Below are 17,195 nucleotides of genomic sequence, written 5' to 3'. Positions count from 1 at the left end.
TCAAAATTGCTAAAATAATAGATTTTAAATATTCTCACTATAAAAAAATCAAAAGTATATGAGGTGATGGATATGTAAATTAGCTTGATTTAATTATTCCACAAGTATATACATATGAAAACATCGTGTTGTACTTCATAAATATATGCAATTATTTTTATTTATTTACTTATTTATTATTTATTTATGTATTTATTTATTGAGACAGAGTCTCACTCTGTCACCCAGGCTGGAGTGTAGTGGTGTAATCTCTGCTCACTGGAACCTCCACCTCCTGGGTTCAAGTGATTCTCCTGCCTCAGCCTGCCAAGTAGCTGGGATTACAGGTGCATGTCACCAAGCCCAGCTAATTTTTGTATTTTTGGTAGAAACAGGTTTCACCATGTTGGCTGGCCAGGCTGATTTCAAACTCCTGACCTCAAGTGATCCTCCCACTTCAGCCTCCCAAAGTGCTGTAGTTACAGGCGTGGACCACCAGGCCTGGGCTATGGAATTATTACTTCTCAATTAAAAGTAAAAATTTAAATAAGGCAGCACCTGTGAAAAAAAAATTAGTTGAGATTAAGTTTTATATAAGTTAATGGTGGGAGATAGCTATAACAAATCTGATATACTAGTTACATTAATAGAAATAGATGATGTCTCAAGCAAAGGAAGTTTTATTATTGTTAATTATTGCACCCCATGATGATGGCCATGCCAAAAGCATTGTCTAAATTTCCTGTGTAGCATGCTTTAACATCAACAAATTTAATGAGGCCCAGAAGACAGCAATAAAGAAGGCGAAGGAAGTTTGAGAACATGCCACAAGATGAAGAACTAAAAGAAACTGGGATGCTAAGCCTGGAGAAGGGAAAGTTTGTGGGCTACATGATGGTGATTTTAAGTATGTGAGAGGCTAGGGGAGAAAGTAGACTTTCGCTGAATGACTATCTGGTTTTCTGTGTAGAAGCCTTAAGTTATTGTGCCGCAAGGGCCACGGTCTATGTCTGAGCTATTGAGCCGGGTAAATACCAGAGGCTGACTAAATTCTCTGTTCTCAGACTTGTATGGGGAAAAGAAATACAAGTCTTAAAGAATCATTTTTATTGTCATCTTTTTTTGATGGAGTATATCTGTGATAATAGATGGATATGAATGTTCCTTCCATCTTTCTTCCAGACCGAAAAATCATAAACCATACAATTCAGGATTGCTGTGGAACATCTGAGTTCCTACATGATAAACCACTACCTAATATACAGATTTGTGTTTTGCTTAGCTCACTTGAGCAATTTGTATTTTCCTCTGGTGCAACTGAGAGACAGGACTAGCTGTATTTCTTAGGCCGACTAAGAATCCCTAAGCCTAGCTGGGAAGGTGACCGCTGCCACCTTTAAACACGGGGCTTGCAACTTAGCTCACATCCGGCCAATCAGATAGTAAAGAGAGCTCACTAAAATGCTAATTAGGCAAAAACAGAAGGTAAAGAAATAGCCAATAATCTGTTGGCTGAGAGCACAGCAGGAGGGACAAGGATCAGGATATAAACCCAGGCATTCGAGCTGGCAATGGCTACCCTCTTTGGGTCCCCTCCCTTTGTAAGGGAGCTCTGTTTTCACTATTTCACTCTGTTAAATCTTGCAACTGTACTCTTCTGGTCTGTGTTTGTTACGGCTGGAGCTGAGCTTTCACTCGCCATCCACCACTGCTGTTTGCCGCTGTCACAGACCCGCCGTTGACTTCCATCCCTCCGGATCCAGCAGGGTGTCTGCTGTGCTCCTGATCCAGCGAGGCACCTATTGCCACTCCAGATTGGGCTAAAGGCTTGCCATTGTTCCTGCATGGCTAAGTGCCTGGGTTAATCCTAATTTAGCTGAACACTAGTCACTGGGTTCCACCATTCTCTTCCGTAACCCACGGCTTCTAATAGAGCTATAACATTCACTGCATTGCCCAAGATTCCATTCCTTGGAATCCGTGAGGCCAAGAACCCCAGTTCAAAGAGCATGAGGCTTGCCACCATCTTGGAAGTGGCCTGCCACCATTTTGGAAGCAGCCTGCCACCATCTTGGGAGCTCTGGGAGCAAGGACCTCCAGTAACACAATGACAAGTCAGGTTTCTTGGCAATTCCCTTGAGGTGCTCAGTATGTTACAAAAATTGGGCATTAGAATCTTTTATTTTGGTTTTCATAAATGAAAATCACAGTGAGGGGGGATGGCTTGCGCCATGGTTTGAATGTGTCCCCTGAAGTTCTTGTGTTGGAAACTTAATCCCCAGTGTAACAGTATTGAAAGGTGGGGCCTAATGGGATGTATTTAGGTCATAAGGGCTCAACCTTTATGAATAGATGAATGCTGGTTACACAATGGTTTGAGGTTGTGAGTTAGCTCTTTTGCCCTCTCACATCCTTTTGCTTGCCTTCTGCCTTCTGTTATGGGATGATGCAGCATGAAAGCCCTCACCAGAGGCAGTCCCTCAGCCTTGGACTTCTCAGCCTCCAGAATCATAAACCAAATGAACTGTTGTTTATAAATTACCCCCAGTCTGTGGTATTCTGTTATAGAAGCACAAAATGGGCTGAGACAGCTTGTGAGAGCATTTTGTGCTTTCAATGTAGAATTAAATGCCAATTAGTGTGATCTCAAAAGAACTGCATTGCTAACTGTGGAAACAGGATAGTCCTAGAGGAATGCAGTAATTAATTATTCACCATTTGGCTCTATATATCCAGAATATTCTACCAAATCAGACTCTGATCTGTGAAAAATAAGTATTATGGCGGCCGGGTATGGTGGCTCATGCCTGTAATACCAGCACTTTGGGAGGCCAAGGCGGGCAGATCACAAGGTCAGGAGATGGAGACCATCCTGGCTAACATGGTGAAACCCCGTCTCTACTAAAAATACAAAAAATTAGCTGGGTGTGGTGGCAGGCACCTGTAGTCCTAGCTACTGGAGGCTGAGGCAGGAGATTGGCATGAACCTGGGAGGTGGAGCTTGCAGTGAGCCGAGATTGCACAACAGCACTCCAGCCTGGGTGACAGAGCAAGACTCCGTCTCCAAAAAAAAAATAAAAAATAAAAAAAATAATAATAATAAGTATTATGGGTGACATACCAAGACTTTCTAACCTGTTCTCTTTCCTGCAAACTTTCCTTTTTTTTTCCTATTTTTTTTTCATTATACTTTAACTTCTAGGGTACATGTGCACAACATGCAGGCTTGTTACATATGTATACATGTGCCATGTTGGTGTGCTGCACCCATTAACTCGTCATTTACATTAGGTATATCTCCTAATGCTATCCCTTCCCCCTCCCCCCTCCCCACAATAGGAGCCAGTGTGTGATGATTCCCTTCCTGTGTCCAAGTGTTCTCGTTGTTCAATCCCCACCTATGAGTGAGAACATGCGGTATTTGGTTTTCCGTTCTTGCGATAGTTTGCTGAGAATGATGGTTTCCAGCTGCATCCATGTCCCTACAAAGGACATGAACTCATCCTTTTTTATGGCTGCATAGTATTCCATGGTATATATGTGCCACATTTTCTTAATCCAGTCTGTCACTGATGGACATTTGGGTTGATTCCAAGTCTTTGCTATTGTGAATAGTGCCGCAATAAACATACGTGTGCATGTGTCTTTATAGCAGCATGACTTATAATCCTTTGGGTATATTCTCAGTAAAGAGATGGCTGGGTCAAATTGTATTTCTAGTTCTAGATGCTTGAGGAATCGCCACACTGTCTTCTAGCTAGAATTTTGGGAACTATGAGAAGCTCTTAAATAAAACAAACTTAAATTCATGAAAAGACAATTTCATGCACATCTTCTGTAGAAATACAGTTGCACAAAGCTTTATATATATTGGACTTTACAAAAACAGTTTCTATAAACACAACACAGCTCTTTAATTGGGCAAGATTTAAGAGTTAAAAATTTAAATAAATTATTTAGGTTATTTTGCCTAACCCAAAACCTTTTTAGGCTTACTACTACTATTTTCATTTCTAATAATAACAAGTAATATTTCTAGGTGTAGTTGTTATATTTGAGAAATGTGAACTGGCTAGGCATATTCCTAAATCTAGCAATAGTGAATCATTTTTTATGAATCCAATAGCAATAATGGCAAAAACAAGTATTAGTGTTATTCAGGGCTAGGTTATTGTAACTTATATAGTGCTTATCACTTTCTAAAATTTATTATCTCATCTGATCCTATAGATACTATCCCTTGAGATTTGTTTTTTATCATTATGTATACTTTATTCATGAAGAAACAGATTTTCAAAGTGCATATAACATGTTTAAACACAGTTAGAAACTTGCACAGGTGAAATTTAAAGTGAGAATTTCAAATTCTATGCTTATTCTATTTTGCCAAGCCAAATAGAATACATCTTGAAGGAGGAGTTCAGGTTGCTGAGGCACCTGAGAGAGGAACATGGCCAAACATAGCTCTCACTAGCAAAAACCTCCACTTGAAGAAAACAAGAACATTTTGTCAAATAGTATAGAACATGCTAACAATAGTAGTGTTTATAATAATTAGAAAAATCTGTTTTTATCACCAAAGACAGGAAGGAAGACTGCATTCTCTTGTTGAGAATTGCAAAGGATGTACTTTTAGGGAGGGTCATAGGTTACAGATCTTGAAGAAGTTGTGAAAAACATTGGGATAGAAACTCAGTCACTTTGTTAAACTGTGCATGATTGGCTCAGACAACATAGTAGGATAAGTGCCTTAATTTGATTGTTGAGTTTGGAAGGAAAAACTGGGAGAGTGTAGTCCAGATATTTCCTCTAGCTTCCTCATCTTGAGAGCTGACCTCCTCACAAAGCCTGTGCCTTGCTCTGCTTCTTCAGACTGCAAGTTTTACAGATGTAAGGACTATACTGGAGTTGTAAAGATGCAGGCATGATAGATACAATTTTACGAATGCAAGCACCACTTGTGGAGTGTACAGATGCGAGTATCACACATAAAATTTTAAAGATGAGGGTGTCATGGAAACCACTGGTGACAAGTATGTGGCCTTGCCTAATTCTGACACTTGCACTACAGATGAAAGCCATATTCTTGAATATCTCCTGACCAGTAATAAAGATAATATATTTCCTTCTCTATCTGCCTTGCACTTGTATAGTTCATTTGGCAAAAAAACGTAGAGAATGGAGGTGATAATTTATTGGGCCCCTTCAAATTTCAACATTAGGTTAGATATTTGGAGGGTCCCTGATTAATATAATATATAGGTCCCAAATCTATATGTATTATATTTCTAATATATATTTTCCAATAACAGCACAAAAGAGCTCGGTACGAACAACCCTATATTGGTCTAAGGAAATAATCTCAAATGGTAAATTGAATCCACAAGAACAAATGAGATCCAAAAACGATTAAAAAGAAAATAAATATAACAAAAGCCATAAATATATACTTGTTGTCCTTTCTTCTCTCAATTTCTTTCAAAGATATAAAATTATATGAAATAATAACTATAACAATTTCATGTTGGGTTTGTAACATTTATAGATGTAGTATTTATAACAATATCAGAAAAGGGAAAAAGGGAATGGAACTATAAAGAAATGTTTCTATGGTTCACTGGAATTCAGTTTGTATAAATTATAAGTTTGTATAAATCTGATAAAACGTATATGATAAGCTCTCAAGTAACTAAACTAAAATATGCATAGTAAAAATTATTAAAAAATTAAATGCTATATTTGAAGACATTTACTACTGCAGAACAAATGTTAAAGTAGAATACTGAACAATGGAGTAATAAATTTAAACAAGGTAGTGTAAGACTTGTGCAATGAAAACTGTATAACAGCATTGATAGAAATTAAAGACCTAAGTAAATGGAAGGAAATCCTATGTTCAGATATTGACTTCATATTGTTAAGACATGATATGGTTTGGCTATATCCCCACTCAAATCTCATTTAGGTTTGAATTGGCAGAAGAAATAATTAGCAACCTTGAAAATAGATTGATGAAGATTATGCAATCTAAAGTAGAGAGAAAAAAAGATGCATAAAAATGAACAGAACTTCACAGAAATATGAGACATCAAGTGCACCAATGTACACATAATGAGAGTACTGGAAGGAAAGGAGAGAGTGAAAGAAGCAGAAAAAATATTTGTAAAAATGATTGCAGAAAATTTCCAAATTTATTAAAAAACATTAATCTACACAGAAAACTCAATAAACTTAACATAAAATAAATATACATGTTGTGGGAAGGACCTGGTAGGAGTTAATTAAATCATGGGAGCAGGTCTTTTCAATGCTATTCTTATAATAGCGAATAAGTCTCACAGAATGTGATGGTTTTGAAAAGGGGAGTTTCCCTACACAAGCTCCCTTTTGGCCTGCTGCCATCCATTTAAGATGTGATTTTGTGCCTCCTTGCCTTCTGCTATGATTGTGAGACTTCTCCAGCCATGTGGAACTGTAAGTGCATTAAACCTCCTTCTTGCATAAATTGCCCAGGCTCAGGTATGTCTTTATCAGCAGTGTGAAAGTGGACTAACACAAGTCGTTAATACCCAAATTTGTCTGTAGATTCAATGCAGTCCTTTCTCAAAATTCCAACTGCTGTTTTGCAGTACTGGAAAAATTAATATCTAGAAAAAACAAAGCAATGTTGAAAAAGAAGAACAAAGCTTAATAACTCACTCTTCCTGATTTTGAAACTTACTACATAGTGACAGTAATTAACATAGTGTGGCACAAAGTTAAAAGTAGAGATCAATGCAATAGATTGAAAGTCCAGAAATAAGTCCACATGTATATGGTCAACTATTTTTTTTTCTAAGATCATCAAATGGAGTAGAGAATAGTCTTTCCAACAAATGTTACTAGGATAACCAAATAGCCACAGGCAAAAGAATGAAGTTGAACTCTTACCTCATGATATAAACAAAATTAATTCTAAGTGAATCAAGGATCTAAATATAAGATCAAAAACTAGAAAACTATTAGAAGAAAATATAGGGGTAAATCTTTTTGAACTCAGATTTGGCAGTAGATTCAGAGATGACATTAAAAGCACAGCAATAAGAGAAAAAAATGGATACACTGGACTTTATTAAAATTAAAAATGTTTGTTCTTCAAAGGACATTATCAAGAAAGTGAAAAAACAGCCTACAGAAAGGGGGAACATTTACAAATTATATACCTGTAATAGACTGAAGAACTCTTACAACTGAATAATAAGAAGACAACTCAGTTAAGAAACATGCAATGGATCTGAGGAGATACTTCTTTAAGATGTACAAATGGCCATTAAGCACATGAAAGCAGATTCAACATTAGTTGTCAGGGGAATGCAAATCATACCGCAGGGAGATATTACTTCTCATCCACTAATGGTTAAAATTAAAAAGTGAGACTAAAAACTAGTTTGGGCGAAAATGTGGAGAAATCAGAACCCTCATACACTGCTGCTGGGAATGGAAAATGGTACAACCACTTTGGAAAGCAGTCTGCAGTTTTTCAAACTGCTAAACACGTAGTTACCATTTTATCTAGCAATTCCATTCCTATGTGTATATCCAAGAGAAATGAAAACACTTGTCCACACAAAGATTTGTATAAGAATGTATATAGCAGCATTTTTCAATAGCCAAAAGGTGAAAACAACTCAAATGTTCATCAACTAATGAATGAGTAGACAAAATGTGGTATATACATACAATAGAATAATATTGTTATTAAAACAAATGAGGTGCCGAAACATACTACAACATGGCTGAAATTTAAAAGCCTTAGATGAAGTCAAAGTAGCCAGACACAAGAGGTAACACATTGTATGATTGCATGATATGAAATTCTGTGAACAGGCAAATCAATAGAGACAGAAAGTAGATTATATTAATGGTTACTTATGGCTGAGGGCAATGGAGAAATAGAGGATGGTAGCTAAAGGGTAAAGTTTCTTTCTGAGGTGATGAAAATGTTACAAGATCGACTGTGGCCCAACATATATCTGTGAATATACTGAAAACATTGACTTGTACTTGGGAGAATTACAGGGTATGTGAACTATATCTCAACAATCCAATTAGAGATAAACTAGAAATTTTTAAAATGTATGAGTAACAAAGGCATATATTTAGAGTTTTAAAAATACTTTGCTTCTTTAATTCCAGAACTTTCCTTTTAATTTCTAGTGTCTGTTTTGCATGCCTATCTCTGGGAACATGAATTGCATTGTGTGGCCAATAGAAGGTTAGTCCGTGAACCCTTCAGAATTCCTCACTCTGAATAATTATCTTAGAAAACTCCCTGCTATGCACAAGAGTCTAAGTCCAACTTTCACAAAGCCAGGTTAGATTCCTAGAAATTGGAAAATAAAAGTTACTACCACTTTGAGAAACAAATTTGTTTCTATTAAGAATAGAATTTGACTTTGGTCACATTTGGTGGTATTTCAGTTTCAGAGGAATTTTTTTTTTTCCTGACCAATATTCCACTCTAATTTTCTTCTAAGCACCAAAGACCAAAGCAGTCAGCTTAACATGATTTACAAAGCCAATGTGAGGATTGCTGTGTGTGGGCTTATCGCACTCTGAGACACTAGTCAGTGGAAGAGAAGAACTGTCCTGTCAAGTACCAATTACAGAAACTGTGGATTCCCCCACTGGACTGAGGCTGAAGCTTTAAGCTGAAAGAGGCTTAAAGGCAGAAAGAGAAACATGTGTTCTTTCCACTGGGCTGTCTCACGGTAGAGTGCCCTTCAGGTGTGCGGAGTAAAGAGGAAGTCAGTTGGAAAAGACAAACTAATTTGCATAGTCTCTGTCTTTGATTGGCTCCTGTGAAGAGACAAACTGAAAACATAGTGGTGAATGTAAATAACAGGTTGGATGAGATTAAAAAATAAGAATAGGAATCCTGGAAATGAGAATTTGGGGGAGCCTCTGGCAGTTTTCAGAGCACTTAAATTCTCCACAAGCCTTGAGTTATATAGCTTGTGCCTGAATCCAGCTGAAAATATCTGAAAAGGAAGGCCTATAATTATGCCTTTCTGGCTGTTTTCTCTTTTGTAGATTATTTAGTCCAAGATAAACAGAACATTGGCAAAAGCAACCCTCTTTAAGGGAGAGAATCAAGTATTTCCCTTGCATTTTTAATTCAAACTATACCCTAGGGTAATCAAATGGTTGATGAGGGAAGTTTTTCTTTCTAGAAATAGTCCAGCCAGTAAATGAAGGAGGAATTATAGAATCAGAATCTCACCATTTTGCAACCATTAATTAATTTATGAATATAGGAATTAATTTATGAATACTCTTCAACAACTGCAAACATCATAGAGACAATCAGATATGAACCTTCTGATGCAAGAACTCACTACCACATAAGAAATTGTCTTGCCCCCAAAATTGAGTCTGAATCCAATCCCTCATCTATATCTAACTACCAATTTATAGGAAATGCAGAGGACAAAGGAACATGTCAAATGTTATGATGAGAATGGAATTGAAAAATAATCCAAACTGTGGGATGCTCTAGAGGACAAATAACTCAGTTGCTTTTACAAACAAATTGTAAGAAAGAATATGGTAGGGAGAACCTATAGATTAAAAGATATTTAAAAGAAATGTTAAACAATTAGCATGTGTAAACCTTGTTTATTCTTCATTCAAATAAACCGTAAAAGAGAAAGTGAGGAATAAAAACCATAGTTAAGACAATTCTTGCCGGGCGCGGTGGCTCAAGCCTGTAATCCCAGCACTTTGGGAGGCCGAGACGGGTGGATCACGAGGTCAGGAGATCGAGACCATCCTGGCTAACACAGTGAAACCCCGTCTCTACTAAAAAATACAAAAAACTAGCCAGGCGAGGTGGCGGGCGCCTGTAGTCCCAGCTACTCGGGAGGCTGAGGCAGGAGAATGGCGTAGACCCGGGAGGCGGAGCTTGCAGTGAGCTGAGATCCGGCCACTGCACTCCAGCCTGGGCGACAGAGCGAGACTCCGTCTCCAAAAAAAAAAAAAAAAGACAATTCTTAACATCAACAATACAATGTTAAAAATTATTTTTATTTTGGAAGATATGATGGTATTGTGGTTATATGTCTTTGGAAGATACAAACTAAAATACTTACAGGTGAAGTGATATATGAAATTTGCTACAAAATAATGCGGGTGAGGAAGTGGAGGTATTTAGAGGAAACAAGATTGGCCATGGATTGATAATTATTGAAGGTGGGTGATGAGGACTTGGAGGTCCATTGAACTATTCTCCCTACTTTCGTATATTTGGTTTTCTATAATAAAAATGTAAAAATAAGATAACACCACCAACCAGGTGCAGGAGAAAAAAATGTGTTACGTTTAAATTTCCCAATCCAGTGACCACAGTTCTCACTTGTAAGGTCTGTCCTACAGAAAAAAGTGATCATAGAGCTCTTCTAGGATACTGGGGCTTCTCACACAAATTTATTTTTCACAATAGTCTTCTGGACCCATCCAGGGTGGATGATTAGATCTTAAATACAATAAATTAAAACAAATCAAGGCTGACATTCCAATCTTTCTATACCTTTGAATGCTTTCCTTTACATTAAACAAAGGCAGGTCTGGCATTTTCAACTCACTCACTTTGGGCCACCTTTTGATTCATGCTTCAGCCAACCAAACAAACTGTTAGAACCCTTTCTAATTCCTTGAGCTAGAGCACTAAATACAGAATCTCTACTTTGTGAGCCCATTTCAATAAATTCATCCTGATCCAACTTTATGTTTCTCTACCATTATCCCACACCTTTAATATCCACTCCCACATATGTTACCTAACCTATATCTGTATAAATTAGAAAACTTAAGTCATTCTTTTGGAGTATAGCACATCTTGTCATGAGTTGCATTTTCTACCTCACTTACCTGTAGCTTCTTGCTGGAACTTGAGTCTAATTACAGATCTAGAAGCAAAGATGGATGGTGGTGTTTGGTTCTGAGACTTAGCTCTATCTTGCATGGCAACTGCCTCAGGGGAGGCCATTACAAGTTCCTTGGAAATGCAGGGTTAATCCTCCCAGACTGGGATAGAGACGCCACTGTCATTGAAGGTGGGGTGGTTGCTCCCACTAGGGGTAGAGGGCCAGCTCCTCTTGGGGATAGGGAGGACTCTTCCACTGGCAAAGGTTCATCAGAATTCAGAGGGTTAATATCCCCAGCTTTATTAGGGGTTTCTTACACTCACTCATACTATCATGATCTCACTTCTTCCTAATCAATGTCCTTACTTCAAAAGTAGACATTTTATGAGGTTCGGTGTTCAACTTACATGGTAATGCAGCCAGTTGTAGAAGGCCATTTTAAGTTTGATTTTTCACCAATTTTGGTCCTGAGGCCATAGGAGAGATGGTTCTTCTTCAGAGCTCCCATAGAAGCTTTCAGGTCATTTTTGCAGTGCGTGAACTGGCAATGTGAATTTCTGAGTTTGCCCAAGCTTTTCTTTTCCCATTTTTTTTATAGTAACATTACCTGCCTTTGCTTCTAGATCCACCACCCATCTTTGCTTCTAGATCTATAACTAGACTCATTACCTTTATTAGTTTGCCAAATATGTTAAAAATATTATATACATAGTCTCCTAGTTCTTTGCTTCTTGTAAGTGATTGATTAGGATAACAAATGGAGATATTTTGCATATCTCTTTTGCCAGATCACACCATGGGCTATCAATGCTCTCTTTTCTACTGAATTTAGAGTCGTTAGTGTCTTTAATCAGATTATAGATCCAATCACAGAAACACTAGAGTCAGTTTTGATAACTCATACTTAAGATTCTATTTCTCTAGGACTACTCTTGGTTCCAAAATATGTGCTAGTCTGGGTTATCCAGAGAAACAGAAGTAATATGATATCTGTGTGTATGTGTGTGTGTGTGTGTGTGTGTATTTTGTTGTATATATACATATTTTGCTATAATAATATATATTATATGATAGTATATATTATATAATATATAAATATATATTATATGATTTTTATATATAAATATATGTTATATATTAAATAAATATATATTATATATTAATTGTATATATTTATATAACATATAATATATTATATTATAAATTATATTATATATTATATATACTTATATTATTTATATATTATATTTATATACATAATATATAATATACTATATATAATATAATAAATATTATATATAATATAATACAGAATCTCTACTTTGTGAGCCCATTTCAATAAATTCATCCTGGTCCAACTTTATGTTTCTCTACCATTATCCCACACCTTTAATATCCACTCCCACAAACTTGAGACCCAAGAAGAGCTGATGTTGGGATCCAAAGACAGGCAGGCTGATGTTCCTGCTCAAACTCTCAGGCAGTAGTTTGTTATCACTCTTGGGAAGGTCAGCCTTTTTGTTGTTGTTATTATTATTATAAATAAATAATATAATATATATTATATATAAATAAATATAATATATATTATATTATCTAATTATATATATTTATATATTATAATATATTGTAATATATAATTATATATTATATATAGATATCTATATTATATATAGATGTATATAATATATAATATAATGTATTATATATTATATATAGATGTATATAGTATATAATATAATGTATTATATATTATATATAGATGTATATAATATATAATATAATGTATTATATATTATATATAGATGTATATAATATATAATATAATGTATTATATATATATATTTATATATAGTATATATAGATATATATGTATATAGGAAGATGGAGGCCCAGGAGAGCTGATGGTTCTAGTATGAACATTTCCGTATGAAAGCCAGCAAACTTGAGACCCAAGAAGAGCTGATGTTGGGATCCAAAGACAGGCAGGCTGATGTTCCTGCTCAAAACTCTCAGGCAGTAGTTCGTTATCACTCTTGGGAAGGTCAGCCTTTTTGTTGTGTTCATTCAAGCCTTCATTTGATTTTATGGAGCCCACCCATGTTAAGGAGGGCAATCTGCTTTACTTGGTCTACAATCCAAATGTTAATCTAATTCAAAGACACTTTCAGAGACACACCCATATAATATTTGACCAAATATCTGGCACCCTATGTCCCATTCAAATTGACACGTAGAATTAACCATCACACATAGTATCAATAATATATGAGAGTTTCAGTTGCTTCAAATCGTAAATACTTGGTAAAGTCAGTGTTTTTAATCTAAGCCATTCTAGTGAGTATATAGTAGTATCTTACTGTGATTTTAATTTGCATTTTACTGATAACTAACTATATTGAGCACCGTTTCTGTACTTATTTGTTCTTCATATACCTTCATTTGTGAAGTATCTATTCAAATCTTGTGCCCATTTTTATTCAGTTGCTGTCTTATTATTATCAGGTTGTATATATTCTGGGTACAAATCCTTTGTAAAACATGCACATTATGAATATTTTGTCCATATCTGTGGCTTGCCTTACCTATATATATATGTCTCTGTATATGCATACTTCTAAGTATTAGTGTATATGTGTATCTAGGAGTATATGTATATTTGTGTATGTACATATAGTTCTTTTACTCTAACTTTAGTGGCATTTTGGGAGGTAGCAGTGAATAAATGAATATGTTTAGTTTAACATATTTTGCTCAAAGTTTAAAATTCTTCATCTGAGCTTTCTAAGTGATCTTTACAACCCCTGTAGAGTATATGCTACATGACATTATATAAACATCTGTTTACATGTTTTCCTGCATTCTTTGCTGAACTCTAGGCTCATTGAGGGTAAGGTCAGGTATTCATCTTTGTACTCCCAGTGACTAGCATAGTCCTTGGCATATATTACATACTTCAGTAGATTGAAAAATAGACACTACTTATCTTGGGAGAAGTTTGGGTTGTGATGGTTCTGTCTAGGACTCTTTTCTCTGCTTTTTTCATGTGTCAGTGTGTACTTTTTGGAAATTTCAACTGGAAACGTAAAGTATGAAAAGTCTGAGTGTATTTTATAAAGTCTTCTCTAATTAAATTATAATAGGCTTTCAATGACAGCAGGGGTCAGCAAACTTTCTATAAAGGGCCAGAGAACAAATACTTTCAGCTTTGTGGACAACATGGTCTGCTATGCAACTTTGCTGTTGTAGCATGAAAGTAGCCTTAGACAATACATAAATGAATGAGCATGGTGTATTCAAATAAAACCTCATTTAAAAACAGGCAGCCATAAAAAAGAATGAGATCATGTCCTTTTCAGGGACATGGATGAAGCTAGAAGCCATTATTCTCTGCAAACACAGAAACAGAAAACCAAACACCGCATGTTCTCACTTATAAGTGGGAGTTAAACAATGAGAACACATGGACACAGGGAGGGGAACAACACATACCAGGGCCTGTTGCTGGGTGGGAGGCTGAGGTAGGAGGATTGCTTGAACCTAGGAGTTTGAGGCTGCAATAAGCTATAATCACACCACTGCACTCAAGCCTGGGTGACAGAGCAAGACTCTGTCTCAAAACCAAACCAAAACAATCAAAAAACCAAAACAGCCTGGTTTGTTGCCTTCTATAGATGTTCCAAAGCTCTGCTCCTTTCAATCAGCTTTCCATGCCTTAGTTGGAAATAAGACCAGACAGACAAGAATTATCTCACATTTTGAGAAAGCTTCTCATGTGAAAAGCACAAAGGCAACTAACTAGCTAACTAGCTTAATACTTAATACAGCATGTAATAAAAAACAGATAAATTTGAGAGCAGAGTAAACTTTATAAAAAAAAGATATTACTTCTGTGAAACAGGACCTGGTTTATACAGAAAAAAATAATCAAAATTATTCTCAAGAAAAAGCTTTTCCTCCAAATAACAAACACTTTTCTAGAAAGGATTAGAAGATAATGTCAAAGAAATTACTTAGAAAATAGAACTAAAAGAAGGATGAACAGGTATTCAAATACCTGGAATTTTGGAAAGATGGAACAGGTGAAATTATGGAAATTAGCAAACAAATCATGGAGGGCATTTTCGATGATGAAATGACTGAGTCTAAAATAGATAACAAAAAAACTCTAAGGCATATATCATGAGACTTCAAAACACTGAGAATAAATAAGGGCTCCTTTAGGTACCAAAATGAGAAATGAGGTCACCATCAAAAGTTCAGGTTGGATGTCAGTGTGGCACTGGATTTTGAGGGAGCAAATCTAGGTGCCAAAACACAAAGAAGCTCTGTGAAGAAATCATGATAAAATAATCTTCCTGATATTTAATATTGGTCATCACACTTTGTTTAAAATTTTCCATCATTTCTCATAATGAGGGTTTAAGGTCCACAATCCTAGGAATGGCGTGTCAGATCACTCACAGGCTGAATCCAGGTGTCTTTCCCATGTTTCTCATCACTCTTCACATAAAAAAGTAAGATTGCTATAGAAGACAAGTTATTTGTCCAATGTTTCCCTGAACATTTTGTACATATCCATGTCTTTTGCCTTAATGTAAGCCTGAGAGAAAGACACTTATTCTTTCTTCTATTCTTCTATTATTCTTACTCTAATAATTCCACACGCAGTTCAAAAGTTCTCTCCTCCTTCAAGTCTTCCCCATCCCTCCTGTCATCCAAGTCAAGAAAAATTAATCACTCTGCTGTGCTCCCGTGATTTAAAATAAGAAAAGAGTTTTTCTGGCCGGGCGCGGTGGCTCACGCCTGTAATCCCAGCACTTTGGGAGGCCGAGACGGGCGGATCACGAGGTCAGGAGATAGAGACCATCCTGGCTAGCACGGTGAAACCCCATCTCTACTAAAAAATACAAAAACTAGCCGGTCGAGGTGGCGGGCGCCTGTAGTCCCAGCTACTCGGGAGGCTGAGGCAGGAGAATGGCATAAACCTGGGAGGCAGAGCTTGCAGTGAGCTGAGATCCGGCCACTGCACTCCAGCCTGGGCGACAGAGCGAGACTCCGTCTCAAAAAAAAAAAAAAAAGAGTTTTTCTATCCAATGTCATCACATTATAACATAATAATTAAAACATGATTTTTACCTTCCCCTCACAATTTTGAGCTCCTTGTGAGTATGGCTGTTTTTGCTTTATTATATAATTATATATTTAAATTTGGCTTTATATACATAAGATCACAGCCAAGGAGGTTAAACATAATTTCAAATTGTTATTCCAGCCACTTGTGCTGCTTTTCACGTTTGAAAATAATCATTGCCTTTACTTCAAACAGTGATCTATAAATTTGTTTAGACAATAATTAAGGGCTTTTTCTTCTTTAGGATAATAAAAATATTAAATGGTGTATTGAAGATACTACTAAAGAAACTACTTTTTGATTATAGTCTCTGCATTGAAGATTGGTAGGAATTTTTCTAATTTTCAGATCTTCCCACAACCTCTTTATTCAAAGAAATATCATCTTGGAAATAATTTGTGTGAAAAATTTACAAATCAAAAATTGACTCACAAGATGATGTTACCATAATCATTCATTTTAACGAGTCTCCTATTTTCTGTATCAGTTTTCTTGATTATAAAATATCAATAATATGAACACACTCTTAATGTAACAGAATATTTAATTACATCTATTTCCCTCAACCCACCAAAGTCATTTAATAATTATATTGGCTGTTTCCACTGATTGGCAGGAGGCTCTTCCACTAATGCCTCCCATGGTTTCCACTGCATTGTTTTTCTCACCAGACTCAGTTCATTTTCAGCCTGATGAATCCCCTCTTCTATCTGACCTCCTTGAAGTTGGTCTTCTAATTTTTTTTTTTTTTTTTTTTTTTTTTTTTTTTTGAGACGGAGTCTCGCTCTGTCGCCCAGGCTGGAGTGCAGTGGCGCGATCTCGGCTCACTGCAAGCTCCGCCTCCTGGGTTCACGCCATTCTCCTGCCTCAGCCTCCCGAGTAGCTGGGACTACAGGCGCCCACAACCGCGCCCGGCTAATTTTTTCTGGTTCCACTTTAAGCATAGCCAACCTCTCATTTGTAATCTGTTCTGTACACTTTTTATATGCTGCATTTTTAGAGATTTGCTCAAGAACATCAAGGATCTTTGTGTACAGTATTCTTAGCCTCTCATGTGGATTCTCACATGCAGCCAATCCTACAGGACCAGTAGTCTTCTTTGGCACACCTTGTCCCATATTTAATTACTCTTTGCATCCCAGTGCCTAGCTTCATGCCTGCATAAAGTGATAGTAAAT

The 17,195-nt window shown here is 36.4% G+C and overlaps 1 protein-coding gene and 1 long non-coding RNA gene across 12 annotated transcripts in view; one reads left to right on the top strand and one right to left on the bottom strand.

Moving 5' to 3' along the window:
• The window catches only part of LOC105496129 (uncharacterized), a 563,517-nt gene that overhangs the window by 84,823 nt on the left and 461,499 nt on the right, over window positions 1-17,195 (top strand). The window lies entirely within an intron of this gene.
• On the bottom strand, window positions 16,605-17,177 carry LOC139363157 (NADH dehydrogenase [ubiquinone] 1 alpha subcomplex subunit 5-like). Its single transcript, XM_071096076.1, has 2 exons — window positions 16,943-17,177; window positions 16,605-16,765 (listed from the first exon to the last, which is right to left on the bottom strand). The coding sequence occupies exons 1-2, from the start codon at window positions 17,133-17,135 to the stop codon at window positions 16,605-16,607; spliced, it is 354 nt and encodes a 117-aa protein (XP_070952177.1). The 5' UTR covers window positions 17,136-17,177.

The sequence above is a fragment of the Macaca nemestrina genome, chromosome 5, assembly GCF_043159975.1.
Source record: "Macaca nemestrina isolate mMacNem1 chromosome 5, mMacNem.hap1, whole genome shotgun sequence".
Classification (NCBI taxonomy): Eukaryota; Metazoa; Chordata; class Mammalia; order Primates; family Cercopithecidae; genus Macaca; species Macaca nemestrina.
Note: the sequence above shows the minus strand (reverse complement) of the source record. Positions and strands in the feature narration are given on the sequence as shown.